Here is a 13,504-nt window from a genome sequence, read left to right on the forward strand (position 1 = left end):
CTGGTAAATCAACCCCTGTCTTACGCTTTGAAAAATGTATCTTTATGAATCCAGCATGGCTTACCAGCTTTTATCTCACCCAGAAATATCTGTTTTGTTCATTTTCATTGAATTCCCATTCTGGTTACACAGAGCTTGGTAGGCATTATTAGTTTGAGGAGTCTTTATTAATATAAAAGAGATGGTAATGAAGCATATACGCTCCCTGAAGGAAGCATAACATTAAAAAAAAAAAAGACAAATTAGTTTAATCTGTACTTCTCAAATGAATATCACAAATACAAGAAGTACCAAATTTAAAGTTAAGACTGAAATTAAATTGCTTATTGATTGCCAACTCTTGAGAACTTACTTGTTCTTAGAAAAAAATAAACAAACTAAAAATTTGAAACAAAAATGAATATAGATCTTTTCTTCTCTGTGGTTGTGATTCTGAATTGAACCACATCACCGCATGCCTGAACTGTGTAAGAGCACTCCCGGGGCTCTTTCCTGACCCAGGAGGTAATGCAAACAGCAGGGTCCCTTTCCGAGGGTCAGCTGGAGGACAGGTGGGCTGGAATAACATCCCACCTGAAATCCCCGCTAATGCTCCCAGCGATGTGAGTAATACCCGTATTTCCCCCACTGGAGGTTACATGGCTAGACTGGTCCTTCAGCTACCGATTAACTTTACTCCAGTGAACTGGCCTTGTTGCTCCAGATGTTGAACCACTAAACCATACGGATCCAGCTGTTGGATTTCAAGGTCCATCTTTAAATGGAAACATCCCAAAAGGGATGCTCAGGCCCTGAGCACCCCGGGGATGCTGTATCTCCACGGCTCGGCCTTAGCCATCACAGCAGGAAAGCGAAGCTGCTGCACGGCTCATGCTAAGATAAAAAGAGGGAAAGATCAAGTTCATACAAACATTTCCTTCCTCAGCTCTCTAGACTTTATTTTTCCAGTTTAACTTACAGCAAGTCTTCCAAATACAGTGCAAGCCCAGAACATGTGGCAAATGTTCATTTCAGATCCATTTTCCAATAAGCTGGAGCTGGTTTGTAGCTGGGGCATATGCTTTGATCCTCCCACTTGGAGTCACATGAAAAGTCAACTCAGTTCTTTTTTTTTTTGCCCCTAAATTCACGGGTATTCCCCGTCGCGGCCATTGACACCTGCCCAGCTGGCCTGGAGAAGGGGAGATGGGTGATTTGTCACGTCTGCTAGGACTTCACGCTCCTTCCTCAGATGGGCAGACGATCCTGGGAGATGTCGAGCAGCAGGAATCTGGTTGCACGGGTCTGTACCTTGTCCTCAGCTTCTTTACATCACGACTGATGTTTTGGGCAGGACCGTGTAGGAAAACACACCACTGTCAAAGGCTCTCAGTGACTAAAAGAAATTGACTGAAGGGACAAGGTCCTGCTAGAATTATAAAGGTCCTTGGCAGAAGATGGAAAGAATTAAGTGCCTTCGAGATCCCCAAATTAATAACCTACCTAATTAATAAGGGCTGCTAGCAGAGGGAGGCAGTCCACTGATTTATTTCAAAGAGGGAGCGGTGCAAACTCTCCTCCCAAACCTGATGATCTGTGGGCTCAAATTAATGGCTTGCAGCACTTTCCAGATCCCAACACTCTTATGAATAATCAGCGCTGTCTGGGAAGTTCGTGGGGGTCTCCGCGGCGCACAACGGGCACCTCCCAGCACCCCTGCTCTTGGGGGCACCCGGCGCGTCACGCTCCGGCGGCCACTTTGGGTGAACTTTCTGCTTTGTGAGTGATTTCGGCAGCGGGACCGCTCGCCGCCTGTGAAACCGGGCAGGTGCACCGGGGCCTAACACCGCCCCGGAACAAAGCCATTTTATTTTGGACCTGCACCCCTGGCCAGCCTTTCGGGGCGATGGGTTGAAAGCGGTGCCCCACCAGCCCCGGCTATCGCCCGTCCTCGGGGGGGCGCGCACGGCAGGCCGATCCCGCACCGAACTGACTGCCCGCACTCGGTTTAACCGCATCGGGGGCGCGGGGGGGGGGGGGGGAGACGGGACACGGACAATTCCCGCTGCAATACCTACGGCACGGCGTCCCCCGCCTCCCCGGTCCCCTCCGCGCACACGCGTGGGGCCGGAGCCCCTCGGCGGCCGAAGGGCGGGGCGCCGCCGGGGGGGGGTGTGTGTGTGTGAGAGAGGGGGGGGATAGGCGTGGCCGTGGGCGTGGCCTGCCGGCCTAGGCGCCCGCCCGCGGGCTCGCGGCGGTCGGGAGCCGGAGCGGCGCGGCCAAGCGGGAGCGGCGCGTTCTCATTGGCAGCGCCGGGACAAAGTGGCCGTGAGCGGGGCGCCGCGTGCCGCCGGGCCGCGCGCGGGGCGGATCGGCTCGGCTCGGCTCGGCTCGGCTCGGCTCGGCGGGGGCGTCCCGAGGGCGCGCGGCCCGCGGCGGGCGGGAGGCGGCAGCGGCGGGGTTGGGGGGGGGGGGGGGGGGGGGGGGAGAAGAGAAGAGAAGGCAGCGGGGCCGGGAAGATGAACCGGAGTTTCAACAAATCTCAGACTCTGCGGTATCTGGAGTGCAGCGCGGTGGAAGTGAAGAGTAAGGTGAGGAGAGGGCGGCGCGGCCTCGACCGCCGGCGGACGGGTGCGCCCCTGCTCGCCCCGCTCCCGGCGGCTCTCCCGAAAATGAATGGAGCCCACCGCCCCCACCCCCCGCCTCCCCGCCCGGTGCTGCCGGAGCCGTGCCCCGGCCGCAGCCCGGAGAGCGGTGACGGGCTGGCGGCGGTTGGCGGAGAAGCGGGTTAGCCGCTCCGGGCGCAGTTCCCGCCCTCGCCCCCGGCGAGCCGCCCCTGCCCGGTGTGAGGCGGCGGCGGCGGGGCGGGCGGGCGCCGGGGGCCCCGCGCCTGCCGCTCCCGCTCGATCTTTTGTTTCGCCGCGGGGACTTCGGCGCTAACTTTCTGGGGCAGCTCGGAAAGCGCCCGTCGCCTCGCCCGCCGGGAAGGCTGGGGCTCGGACCGGGGGCGCCGGTGGGCGGGTGGGGGAGCGCGGAGGCGGTGCCGGCCCCCGGGGTGCTCCTGCTCACCCACCCACCCACCCACCCTCCCCGCAGCCGCACGGGTGGGTGGCGTCCCCCGGCGCGGTTTGGCCAGAGGACGGGGAGGGAGAAGGGCAGGGGTCCCCCGCCCCCCCCAGCCCCGCACCGGTGCTGGCAGCGCCGAAATCTTCCCGTAGATGCGAATCGGAGAAGCCGGAGCGAGGCCTGCGGGGAGCTTCACCCTCCTGCGGCGGCTCGACCAGGTGTTGTTACCTGGGGGTGCCGGCACCCGCCATAAGCCAGCCAGCTTTTGCACGCTGGTATGGTTGGGGAAGGAGTCGCGATGTGCGGGGCTGTCAATGTGCAGGAACGGCTGTCTGCCGGAGCTCCGCTTCTTAAAATGATGGCACCGGTTGCCTGCGTCCGTGGTTGGTCTTGCTGAGCTCTCTTCGAGAGGCTCTGGTTGCTCGCGGTTGAACCAGCACATCAGAATCTTGCCTGCCACCTCAGTCTGCAAAAACGAGTAGCCTTTAAGCAAAACCGAGAAATCTCCCTGGAAGCCTGTGTTGTATGCGCTTATAACAGAAACGGTGTAGGCAATGCGTAAGTTGAAAAGAGCACGGGGTAACTTTAGCACGTCCTGGAATTGTGCACAGCCCTGATCACCTGCTGAGATGGTACTGGAGGCGATGTCTTTGGGACTTTGTGCTCCGTGCTCCCCGTTTTTGTCCCTTGCTGCTGTTAATATTTGCATTCAGATCAAACAGCCTTGAGCAACACATAGACCTGAGGGTGGTGGGATGGCTTCAGTGGGAGAACTACCTTATGTCCGAGGGACTCTCCAATCGTTTCTAAATGTGGCACCTAAAATGTAGGTTGAGGCCCTTATTTCCTAACCTCCTGTTGCCACTTGAAGGGGCTCAGCTGGCCTGGAAAGTTCCATCCTGGTTCCATTGCTGGAAAGTTTTGGTTCAGTTTGTACTGGTTCTAAGGTATAACCCACCCACAACATTCATTGTGGCCCCCAAATGCTCCAGATCCTGTTCTCTAGTTACTGAGTTATACCCCATGCACTGTATGAGCTTCAAACTAAAACCTTGACCACAGATAAGAATTTTTTTTAAGTTCATCCTCTCTCTTCTACTTTAATATTGCCATAGCTTGAGTTTGTTCTGTTAACAATTAAAAAGCAACCTTAAAATGAACACCTCGTAGCCTTCGTTACAGCTGCAGGAATCCTGTAAGTGAATCCTACGTAGCTGTATAGACACAGTGATTTAGGGAGGCTGTAATTGTATGAATGACTGCAGATTTCTGGAGAGAAGGAAAATATGCTTCTGTGGGTGGCAGGAGTTTACTGGAGGTCTTCTGTAGCTCAGGATTGTCACTGCTGGTGGCCCAGAAGTTACTTTAGAGAACTGTACTGCATTGGAAGAAAACTTAAAATAGAGGCTAAATTCAAAATATCCTGCTGAGGGCCTACACCCACTGATGATCCATTAACGTGCAGCGGTGGGTCAGTGGAGGCTGTGCTGTTGAATTTCCTAGTGCTGGTGGGGTTATACTCTGAGCATGATTTGTGCACAATAACATCTAGGCTGTTTATGTAGCAGGCTGTTGCAGGTTGTTGGCAAACAGAGGTTGGTACTGACATTGCAAGATGATTTTCATTTGTCTGTAAAGCTTGTAGGTTCCCTCTCACAGAGTTACTCTTCGATGGTTGGAAGTAGATCCACTGAAAAGCTCTGGCCAGTTGTACCGGGCAAGGTACTGTATAAAGACCTTATACCTCTTGTTAAAACATGGTAATCTTGTAGGGTTGGTTATGATGCTGTCTTGTCCCTGTGGATCGCTGGGTTGTCCTCCTCCGATCACCTAGATATATGAATTGGTTTTTTTTTTTTTTTTTTTTGATTGGGTGGACTTCCTAAGGCTGGGGAAACAAAAAGATTCAATAATGCTGCTTTTGGTAGCCGTATGTAGGCAGCCTTTAAAACATTTAGTTGCCTGTGTTTTGTAAGTAAGAGGCCTGTCCAGACTTGCCTGAGAACTTGAAAGTTGAGTCTGAGAACTCATGATTTCGCAGCTATCGCCTGAGAGCGCAGGCTGCCAGGTGAGCGGAGGTGGGTGCAGCTCAGCCTCTGCGCCGGGGCATGCTGCTGGCCAGGGATCAAGGGATTCTCAGGTGGCTTTTCAAAGGCTGGGGAAGTGGCGGGCCGTGGGCAGGTGGAATCCCTTTTAGCAGAGGAGCTGGGTGTGAGAGAGCGCTGCTTTTACACAACGGCATGAAATAGCTTTTCTCCTTCTCTGAAGATCAGGTTGGACGTGGAAGAGCTCTGGAAAAAAATAGCTGTGGGGAAGTCGGATGGGCGATAGTCTGCAAACGTTGGGGTTTTGTTATCCCTGCCTCTGTTATGATAACCAGGTGGTTCCTTCCTTAAGGATAAACCACCATCCAGCTGGTGTGTTGCATTAGTCACGATTCAGAAATGGCTCCTGTGAAAACTGACCGAGATTTTCCTGGGTTTCCTGAGTTTCTTCCCTTTCCTCTAAAAGAAAGTTCTTGAAAGTTGGTTTGTGCCCTTGATTATTGGAAGGGGAGAGTTTGTCAGATTCTTAGTACCATACTGGGTAAGACACTTCTCTCGCAGTCCCCAAGTATCCTTAAAAATTTAAGATTCCTGATGTGTGTCAGAGGATTACTTAAAAAAAAAAAAAAAAAAAAAAAAAGTGGGGGGAGGGGAGAAGGAGGGAAGGAGCATCTTGGTGGCTGAAGTCAATCCAGTTTTTCAACATCCATTTTATGCTGAAGGGCCAAAAACTGTAGGTGGTATTCCTTTCCTTGTCCAGTAGACATGTGAGCTTTGTGGATGATCGGATTTCAGCTGGTGTCAACCAGCCTGCACCTTCCCTGGACCTAGCCTGACCCATCACCCCCGCTGGGAACGTGGCCCAGAAGCATGCTTCAAGCTCCCGATGCTCGTGTGCGTGGATATTTTAATGCCTAGTGACTACCCGGTGGGAACATTTGCAGTGATATGTTCTTGGCTATGCTGTCTTTGCAGAAGGATGAGCTTTGTGGTGCTGTGTAATACCTTCTGGTCTGCGTCGGATTGGTTTTCCTGTGGGTGACTGTAAGGTGCTGCAGAAGCCTCTCGAATCACTGTGTTGCAGCACATACTGAAGGGGAAAACAGAGCATCAGCCATCTGTGCGCACACCTCTGTTTTCAGACATGGCAGTGATGGGAATTGCTATAGTCTTCTGCTTTAAGAAGTCTTCTTCCTTTGGACTCAGCGCTTCCTCCCTTCCTCAGTCTCCTCCCCTGAGAGCTGGCCTTATAATCAAAACACTTAAAAGCTTATTGCTAGATAGGAAAGCGGAAGGATAAAGAGAAACCTGCTTAGAAATTGGCACATGTTGTAGGAAAATATTAATTGAATTGTAATTACACCTTATCCCTCTTCTCCTGTCTCTCATGACAGAATACATTAGAAGCTCAGTTCTTATTGTCTGTGTAGTTCAGGATTAACGTTTCAGCCCTTTTAGACAGGATCTGAAAACACATTATCTTGCTGGCTTAAAACAACTGTGTATTCTCATGTGTCTAGTACTCACTGGCTCCTTTCCCTTGTCGGGTGACAAGTGAAGTATCTGTCCCCTCTGAAGAAATTGCCTCTAATCTCTGAAAAAGGTTTCCAGATGACCCTTTCTCTCTTTCTTCTCCCTTATACCAAGAGCTCCAGCGCATGCGATGTGTGGGGCTTTTTTTTGTTTGTTTTGTTAAGAATTCTGCCTGTGGCCATGAGGTCCCAAACCTATTTTTCATTTTCTCTCCTTAGCTTTAAAGAGAGGTTGCAGGCCTCTTTCCCCATGAGAGTAAGTCTACAGAAGAACAAATACTTTAAAAATAGGAATTCCTACATTAATGGTGAGAATTCTCTTTAATTATAGCTCCATGTAGCCAGTCTTCTCTCTTCCTGCTCTGAGTGAAAAGAGATTTTCTTTTTTTTTTTTTCTTGAATTTTATGTACAGCTTTTCAAATAGGAGGGTAGCTATCAGCCCAAGTGTCTATTTCTTTTCCAGTAACTTGGATATTTTGGAATAGTAGAGGTATAATATTGCCTCAGGCCTTTAAATGGTAGTCCTTTGAATTGTTTGTGAAAGTGTGGGTTTTTTGCACTTTGAAACTGACAATTTTATGGTTTTGGCTTAAAAGCAGCAGAAGAGTCTTTCTCTTACTACTACTATATTTCCTGCAAGCTGTATGTACAAGTAAGAATTCCTTTTAGCGTTTTCAAAAGTGGGTAAAAGCACTCGTTCCCTGAAAAATAGTCCTTTGGAAAAAAACCCTTTTTGTTGCTGAACAATAGGAACTTTTGATGATGGCTGAGGATTATAAAAGCACAGCTACCTGACTCAAGTGCTGACTGTGACATTTCTGCCTTATTAATAGTGTCATGTTTTCTTACATTACAAACTGATTTACAAATTAACAATAAGGTGACTAACACACTACTACTATAAACAAACCCATTAAGATAAATATATCCAGTTAACTATAACCATATTTTTTTTCCTCTTCTACCATCCTGTTTTGAGTTTGTTCCAGTAAATGTTGGTGTTCAGATGGATGTCGCAAATGGATTTAAAATAAATTTTCAGTCATATTTTGATGCATTCAGAGTATAGATATGATACTGTTCTGGACCCTGAATTTGGAGAACGTGTTTGGGATCAGCTGTGCTCTTATGAAGCCTCTAGCAGATAAAATTATGTGTTTTGGTCTTGGGCAAGTGGAGAAGTCAGTGCTTCAGCAAGCCTACCCAACTGCTAGATTGATGTAACATCCAAACAGCTTGTGGGTGGTTTGTCCTGCTCATGTGTCATCTCCTCTTCTTAGGAGGAGTGTACCTGTGCTTGTTACATTAAGATAGCTGTTTTGAACCTTTCATATCCTCCTCCCCTCACCCCCCCCCCCCCCCCCCCCGCAAAAAAAGTTGCTGATACTGCTCAGACACCTTAGCAGTATTGCATGTCCACATGACCGTTTAGCTATTACAGTATATGTACACACATCGTGTATTTGAAAGGTATAACAAGCAGTGTTGTAACTGTACCAATAGAGCAAACTTGCTTTTACCAGTCCCCTGTAAAGAGATTTTAAAGGTCTGGTTCTTCTCTGGTGTTAACTGAGAGAGGTCTACAAATTGTGTTTTCCAGCCTTTTGTACTTTGATTTCACTCTCACCCTGAAGCCTTACAGGCCTTCTGAAGTTTTAAGAAATGTTTTCCATCTGTAGCGCATTTCAAAATTGATCAAAAAGCATCCCTCTTTTTAAACCTACAGGATGTTAAAACAGACTTTAAGTCTGCTTTAAGTTTTTAAGCAGTACTTCAGATTCTTCCAAGTTAAGGTCATACTTGTCATACCTAGAATAAAATAAGTGCAGTGAAAAGCCCTGTAACCAGCTGATTTAACTTCTGGTTTTGAGCTTCAAAACATATTTGATTATATGCAAACCAAATGTGGCACGGACTCAGAAAACCGCAATGCTTCCCCCTCTCAAATGAAGACAGTATGGCACAGTCATAGCAACTTGAGACGGTCTGGATTGTTGCAAAATGTGTCAAGAGAAAGAGACTGTAAATGTTAATCTCTTAAGAAATCTTGCCTCCTTTCCCTCGAGTTTGCTGACCTTCTGACAGCAGGTATTGTATTTATTCTCATGTGCTAAATAGCATGTAGTAAACTCCCAGTTCCTCTGTTACTCGAAATCTTTGTTTTTCATAGTAGGATGACTTTCTGAAGTGGTCATACATAGTAAACTTAAGTCTGTCTTTAAATGGTTAGGTGACTTAAGAGAAAGGGACCACGGTTTAAGAAGTTACCATGCAGCAGCTGAGCCACAACAGCTGGTCCTGTGCACGCTTGCTGCCCCTCACAGATCCAAACTTTTCAGCTGAAAAGGTGTTGCATAGACAAGTCATTTTGTGATAGTTCTGTTCACATGACAGCTGCAATAAGCACCAGCACAGTGTAACTATTTTCTCTGACCTATACTTTGGCACTATGTGAGCAGTAGTACCTGTAGGAGATGCAGGGAAGGCTGGGACATGTGCTTTGAGCTACCTGGCTTCACAGGGCATGGGATGGAGGAGGATATGCTCTGGTGCTAGGCTTATAGTCTCAGGTCCTGCATAACAAGAAAAAGTCAAAATCTGGTTACTGAAAGATAGTAGTTCCTCTGACAGCGTTCCTGAGGTTAGTAATCTGTTATAGGCTTGTGCTAACCGGATGGTTATCAATGTCCCTGTGATGCATTGACCAGAAGGCTAGGGCTGCTACCTTGTATTTCAGCATCTCCCATACTCTCCTATTCTTGATCCTGCCTCCAGGTTCTCACCTTTGCTTTTAATTGTAATAATTTTTAGCCTAGTAACTTGGGAATTTCTGATCTGCTTAAAACTTCGTCTAGCCAGTCCGTCTTATGTGAGTAGTCTTCTGAATTTTAGTCTCGCCACACCGAAGGAGTCCTAAAGGACACTGAACAGTGGACCTTTAATTTGCCAAGGTGCTCTTTAAAGTTGAAAAGTTGTTTACAGCCAAGTTGGAAAGGAATGTCTCCCATGTGAGGTTAAAATACCTGTGGAGGCTCCGTCTGGCAGGCTGCAGGGCTAGCTACCTCCAAGGAGTTCTTTAGGGGTGCAATTAATAGTGCTTTCCTTAGTAGTCCCTTATCATTCCCTTTGTAAGAGACTTTGCGTGCACTTAATCTAAGCTTTTAGTAACCAAGAAACGCTCTTCCAAGGATTGATTGCTTGCCCCTAATTACCTTTACAACCCAGGCTAGAAGTTAAAGATGAACTGTATCTTTGGAGACATTCCCTCCCTCTAAGTGAAGGCAGTCTCCCAGTACAGAGGTAGTCCGTGCCCATTGGAAATTCCTGAAGTTAATTGAGGCAGAAATGTCTGGGGCAGGGTGTGGTGCACCAGCCCCAGGGCCACCCAGCCTGGGGCCATCCCTCCTGCTTCTGCCCTGCACAGCTGTTCCCAGTCCCCCATCAGGTCTGGCTAGGTGTGTGCATCAAATTACTTCTCTGCAGCTGCTGTTGGCCCTGAGCTCATGGGGAAACCTCTGATGGGAACTAAAAGGGTCTTAAGTTTGCAACCAGCCAGAGCCCTTACCGGTTACAGGTGTCTTGTAACCATGCAGATGTCTCTCTTAGTAAATGTTCAGAAAGTGGTTTGCTCTTGCTAGAGACCTGTACTAATGCAGGGCTGCCTTTCTGCAGAAAGTGAGGCTCATGGGTTTCTCTGCTCTTGGCAGGGTTGACTGGACCTCCTGATTCAGTGGCCCTTTGTCCCTTTGGGTGGCAGGGTGCCAAATGTTCCTTTCCCCCTTGTGCTGATGGTGACATGCCATTGATGTATGCATCCTGTGCTGTATTTGTGCTAAAGCTGTGTGGTGCGATGGTGTGTGCGGTGCTCTCTGTTCTCTTGAAAATACAGGACCGGCTTGGTCTACATCCTTTGCAAACAGACGTTGGTTTGTTCCCAGAGATTTAAGGGACGGGAAGAAAAAAGGAAGAGATTTGCTTTTGGAAAGGTAGACCAACCACTTAAGGTGAAGATTTATTTTAAAGGCTTTGCTGTGAACGACTGTTTCTTGAAGGAGAACAGCTCTGTGGGTTTAAATATCAAGAGTTGAGGCAGTGAGGAAGGCTGGCACTGTGTGCTGGTTGGAGGCAGTACTGACTGAGAGGGATGGTAGGGAGAAAGCAGCTACATGAGTGACCTGATAGGAGAGGAGCTGCTGGAGCAGGGGTGGCAAAGAAAGAGATGATGAGTTCAGAAGAACTGTCTGGGAGAATAGCTTTTGTTGATAGCTGTTTTCACAAACTACCACCAACTAATAGTTGGGTGGTAGTGAGGCAAAATAGTGTTTAGGAAGGCTAGGGAAAAGTACAGAGCAGCAGTCAAAGTTAAGTCCAGCTGTGCAGATGAGTAGCTGAATGGTATCCATGGATTTAAGATACTCGGCAGAAAAGATCTGGGTAATTAACATGTAGATATATGCAACTGCCTGGATGAAGGGTGGTACTGGGGTTACAGGTGCTGGGGAAGACCATGTAATGGTCTTGTGCCCAATAATCATGAAAGAAGGTAGGTGAAGCAGGGAAAGGAGTAAGCTTGGCTTTAAGTTGCCCTTGAGCTGGCAGCTGAGCATCTGTGAAGAGATCAATAAGAGATTATCAATAAGAGATTGCATGGGACGTGCGTCTCATGAACCGAAGTTGATCTGAGAGTGATGGGGACAGAGGAAGAAACTAAATTTGTCTTCTGAGTAGATGCAGAAGAGAGAAAAGTGTTGTCACGATCTGAACATCACAGACTGCTGGAGAGTGCTGTAGTGGTTGCAAAGGCTGTTCTCCAAATGAAAAGCAGAGACATGAAGCATTGTGTCCAACAAGCATGAAAAAGAAGGAGAACCACTGGGTTTCTTTGGGGAGATAAACTAATCTAAGAATTGAGGATAGTAAAGCATGTCTGTATTTTTGTGGGGGAGTGAAAGGGGCGAATACAAGGGAGAAGGGTAGAAGTATGGCATGATGCCAAACAGGAAAAAAGTTTGGGGGAGAAGTTAGTGAAATTGTTTCTGTGATGGGGTTCCTATGAAGTGCAAATAGAAGAGAGGCTGTGTTGCTCTTGTGACTGTCTCTTGGAAAAAAATAGCAAGAGGTGAGCAGCGGACTCAGCAGAACATGAAATCTCACATTTCCCACCAGCTTGATCATTGGGATGGAGCAGAGCTGCTTTGGGGCAAGCGGTTGAAGGGGAGAAGAGAGAACTTGTTGCAGAGAATATCTGCTTGGTTGGTGGCATCTTGCCACTAGCAACAACTGCTATGAGACTGGGAGCAGAGCAAGAGAGTGCTGGGTGAGCTGGGAAAGACATGGCTGAGGGAGAAAGAGGGAACAGAGAAACACCGACATGAACATGACAGTGGACCTGTGAAGTCCCAGATGAGGTCAGCCAGCACAAAACCATCTACATTCAGTCTTCCCTCCTCCTCTTTCTTGCCCTCTGTTCCTTCTCACTGATAAAGCAGCCCTGATCAGGTCTTCCCCATTTTGGAAATCTTGCAGATAAGCAGAAAATACAGTCTATGCAAGGATGAGGGTGTTTGTTTTTCTTTCTGTTCCTGATTTTTACTTCATGGGAGAAGTAGGTGGCTAACGTAATTCATCTTTATTGCTAAATGTTGCTCTTTGATGTTTTCTTATTACAATAGCTTGAACTCAGAGCCAGCAATAAACTAGAGGGATGGCACCTCATAAACATAGGGCTTCATTTTTGACCCTGTAAATTTTTTGAAACTTAAAATTTAAAGAAAAAAAGGTTGGTTTCTCTTGCTTGCAAGTAACTCTTCGATTTCATTTCACAAAATAACAGCCCTCCAAGTAAACAAACCTCAAAATCCTGCTCCCTCCTCTCCTCTGACCTCTTGTCTTCCCTGGCCAGAAAAAAAAAAAAAGTGGTTGATTGCTCTTGGTCAGCCTGTGTAAGTTTTGGTCAGCTAGCCGTGACTTTCTTCTTCTTTAACACAACTTTTATCAGAACACTGCTGCTTTTTTTTTTTTTTTTGCTGATTTTTCTTGGTGTCTGTTTTTGCTCAGGGCTCCTGCCTGATGTATAGTATTTTGTTGGGTGCTTTTTGTCATCCAGCTGCAGACAGCAACTATAGTGGCTGGCTGACACTTCAGAGGATCTTGGGACGGAGCTTATTCTTCGTGAAATAAAACATACAGTTCTTTCTAGGTTTTTTTCAGTCATAATTAGCTCTGTCAGACTAAATTCTTTTAAGTTCCCTTGGACCCTCCTGTCCTCGGCCTTCTGCAATAGTAGATGCAGTATTTGCGTTGGATAAATAGGTCAGAATCATTTACTTCATTAGGGAAAACTAATCTGCTTGTTAAAACTGTTAGTTTATCAAACAGTGTAATACAGTATTGTTCTGGCACAGACTCTGCTGGCAGACACCAGTCCTCGTGTCTCTTTCTGTGGAGGGCGATACTAAAGATGGACTTTGTGTGTAGTTTAGAAAAGCAGATAGTAATCTTGGCTATCTGTGCAAAGCCCTCAGAATTTGTGGTTTCTGGAAGATACGTGGTGGATGTTATCTTGAAATCCTGGCTGAATACAATGCAGAGCACCCAGTCTCCAAGCTGTGCAGTACTGCAAAACCTATTATTACTGCGATACTCTCTATCAGCCTCATTAGGGATGATGAATGAACGGTCACTGCTGAAGCATTTTTTTTCCCCTCTTCTGAAAAGACCTGCTGACAATGGTTGCTGCCTGTGTATATGCACAGGGTGGATTAATCAGCTAAACCACTACTACATTGATACTAACCTTTAAAGAAAAAAACCATCATCCTCATGATCTGCTTAAATCTCTTTTGAAGAGACTCTTCCCTCCTCTTCTTCCACTCTGCAGA

General features: G+C 47.6%; 1 protein-coding gene across 1 annotated transcript in view; it reads left to right on the forward strand.

Annotated features, from left to right (window-relative positions):
* The first annotated feature begins 2,417 nt into the window (after positions 1-2,417).
* Positions 2,418-13,504, forward strand: part of PARD6G (par-6 family cell polarity regulator gamma) — a 68,477-nt gene continuing 57,390 nt past the window's right edge. Inside the window, exon 1 of the mRNA XM_030012727.2 lies at positions 2,418-2,570. Within this exon, the coding sequence (XP_029868587.1) occupies positions 2,499-2,570 (72 nt within the window). The 5' untranslated portion in view covers positions 2,418-2,498. The remainder of the gene's footprint in view (positions 2,571-13,504) is intronic.

The sequence above is a fragment of the Aquila chrysaetos genome, chromosome 4, assembly GCF_900496995.4.
Source record: "Aquila chrysaetos chrysaetos chromosome 4, bAquChr1.4, whole genome shotgun sequence".
Classification (NCBI taxonomy): Eukaryota; Metazoa; Chordata; class Aves; order Accipitriformes; family Accipitridae; genus Aquila; species Aquila chrysaetos.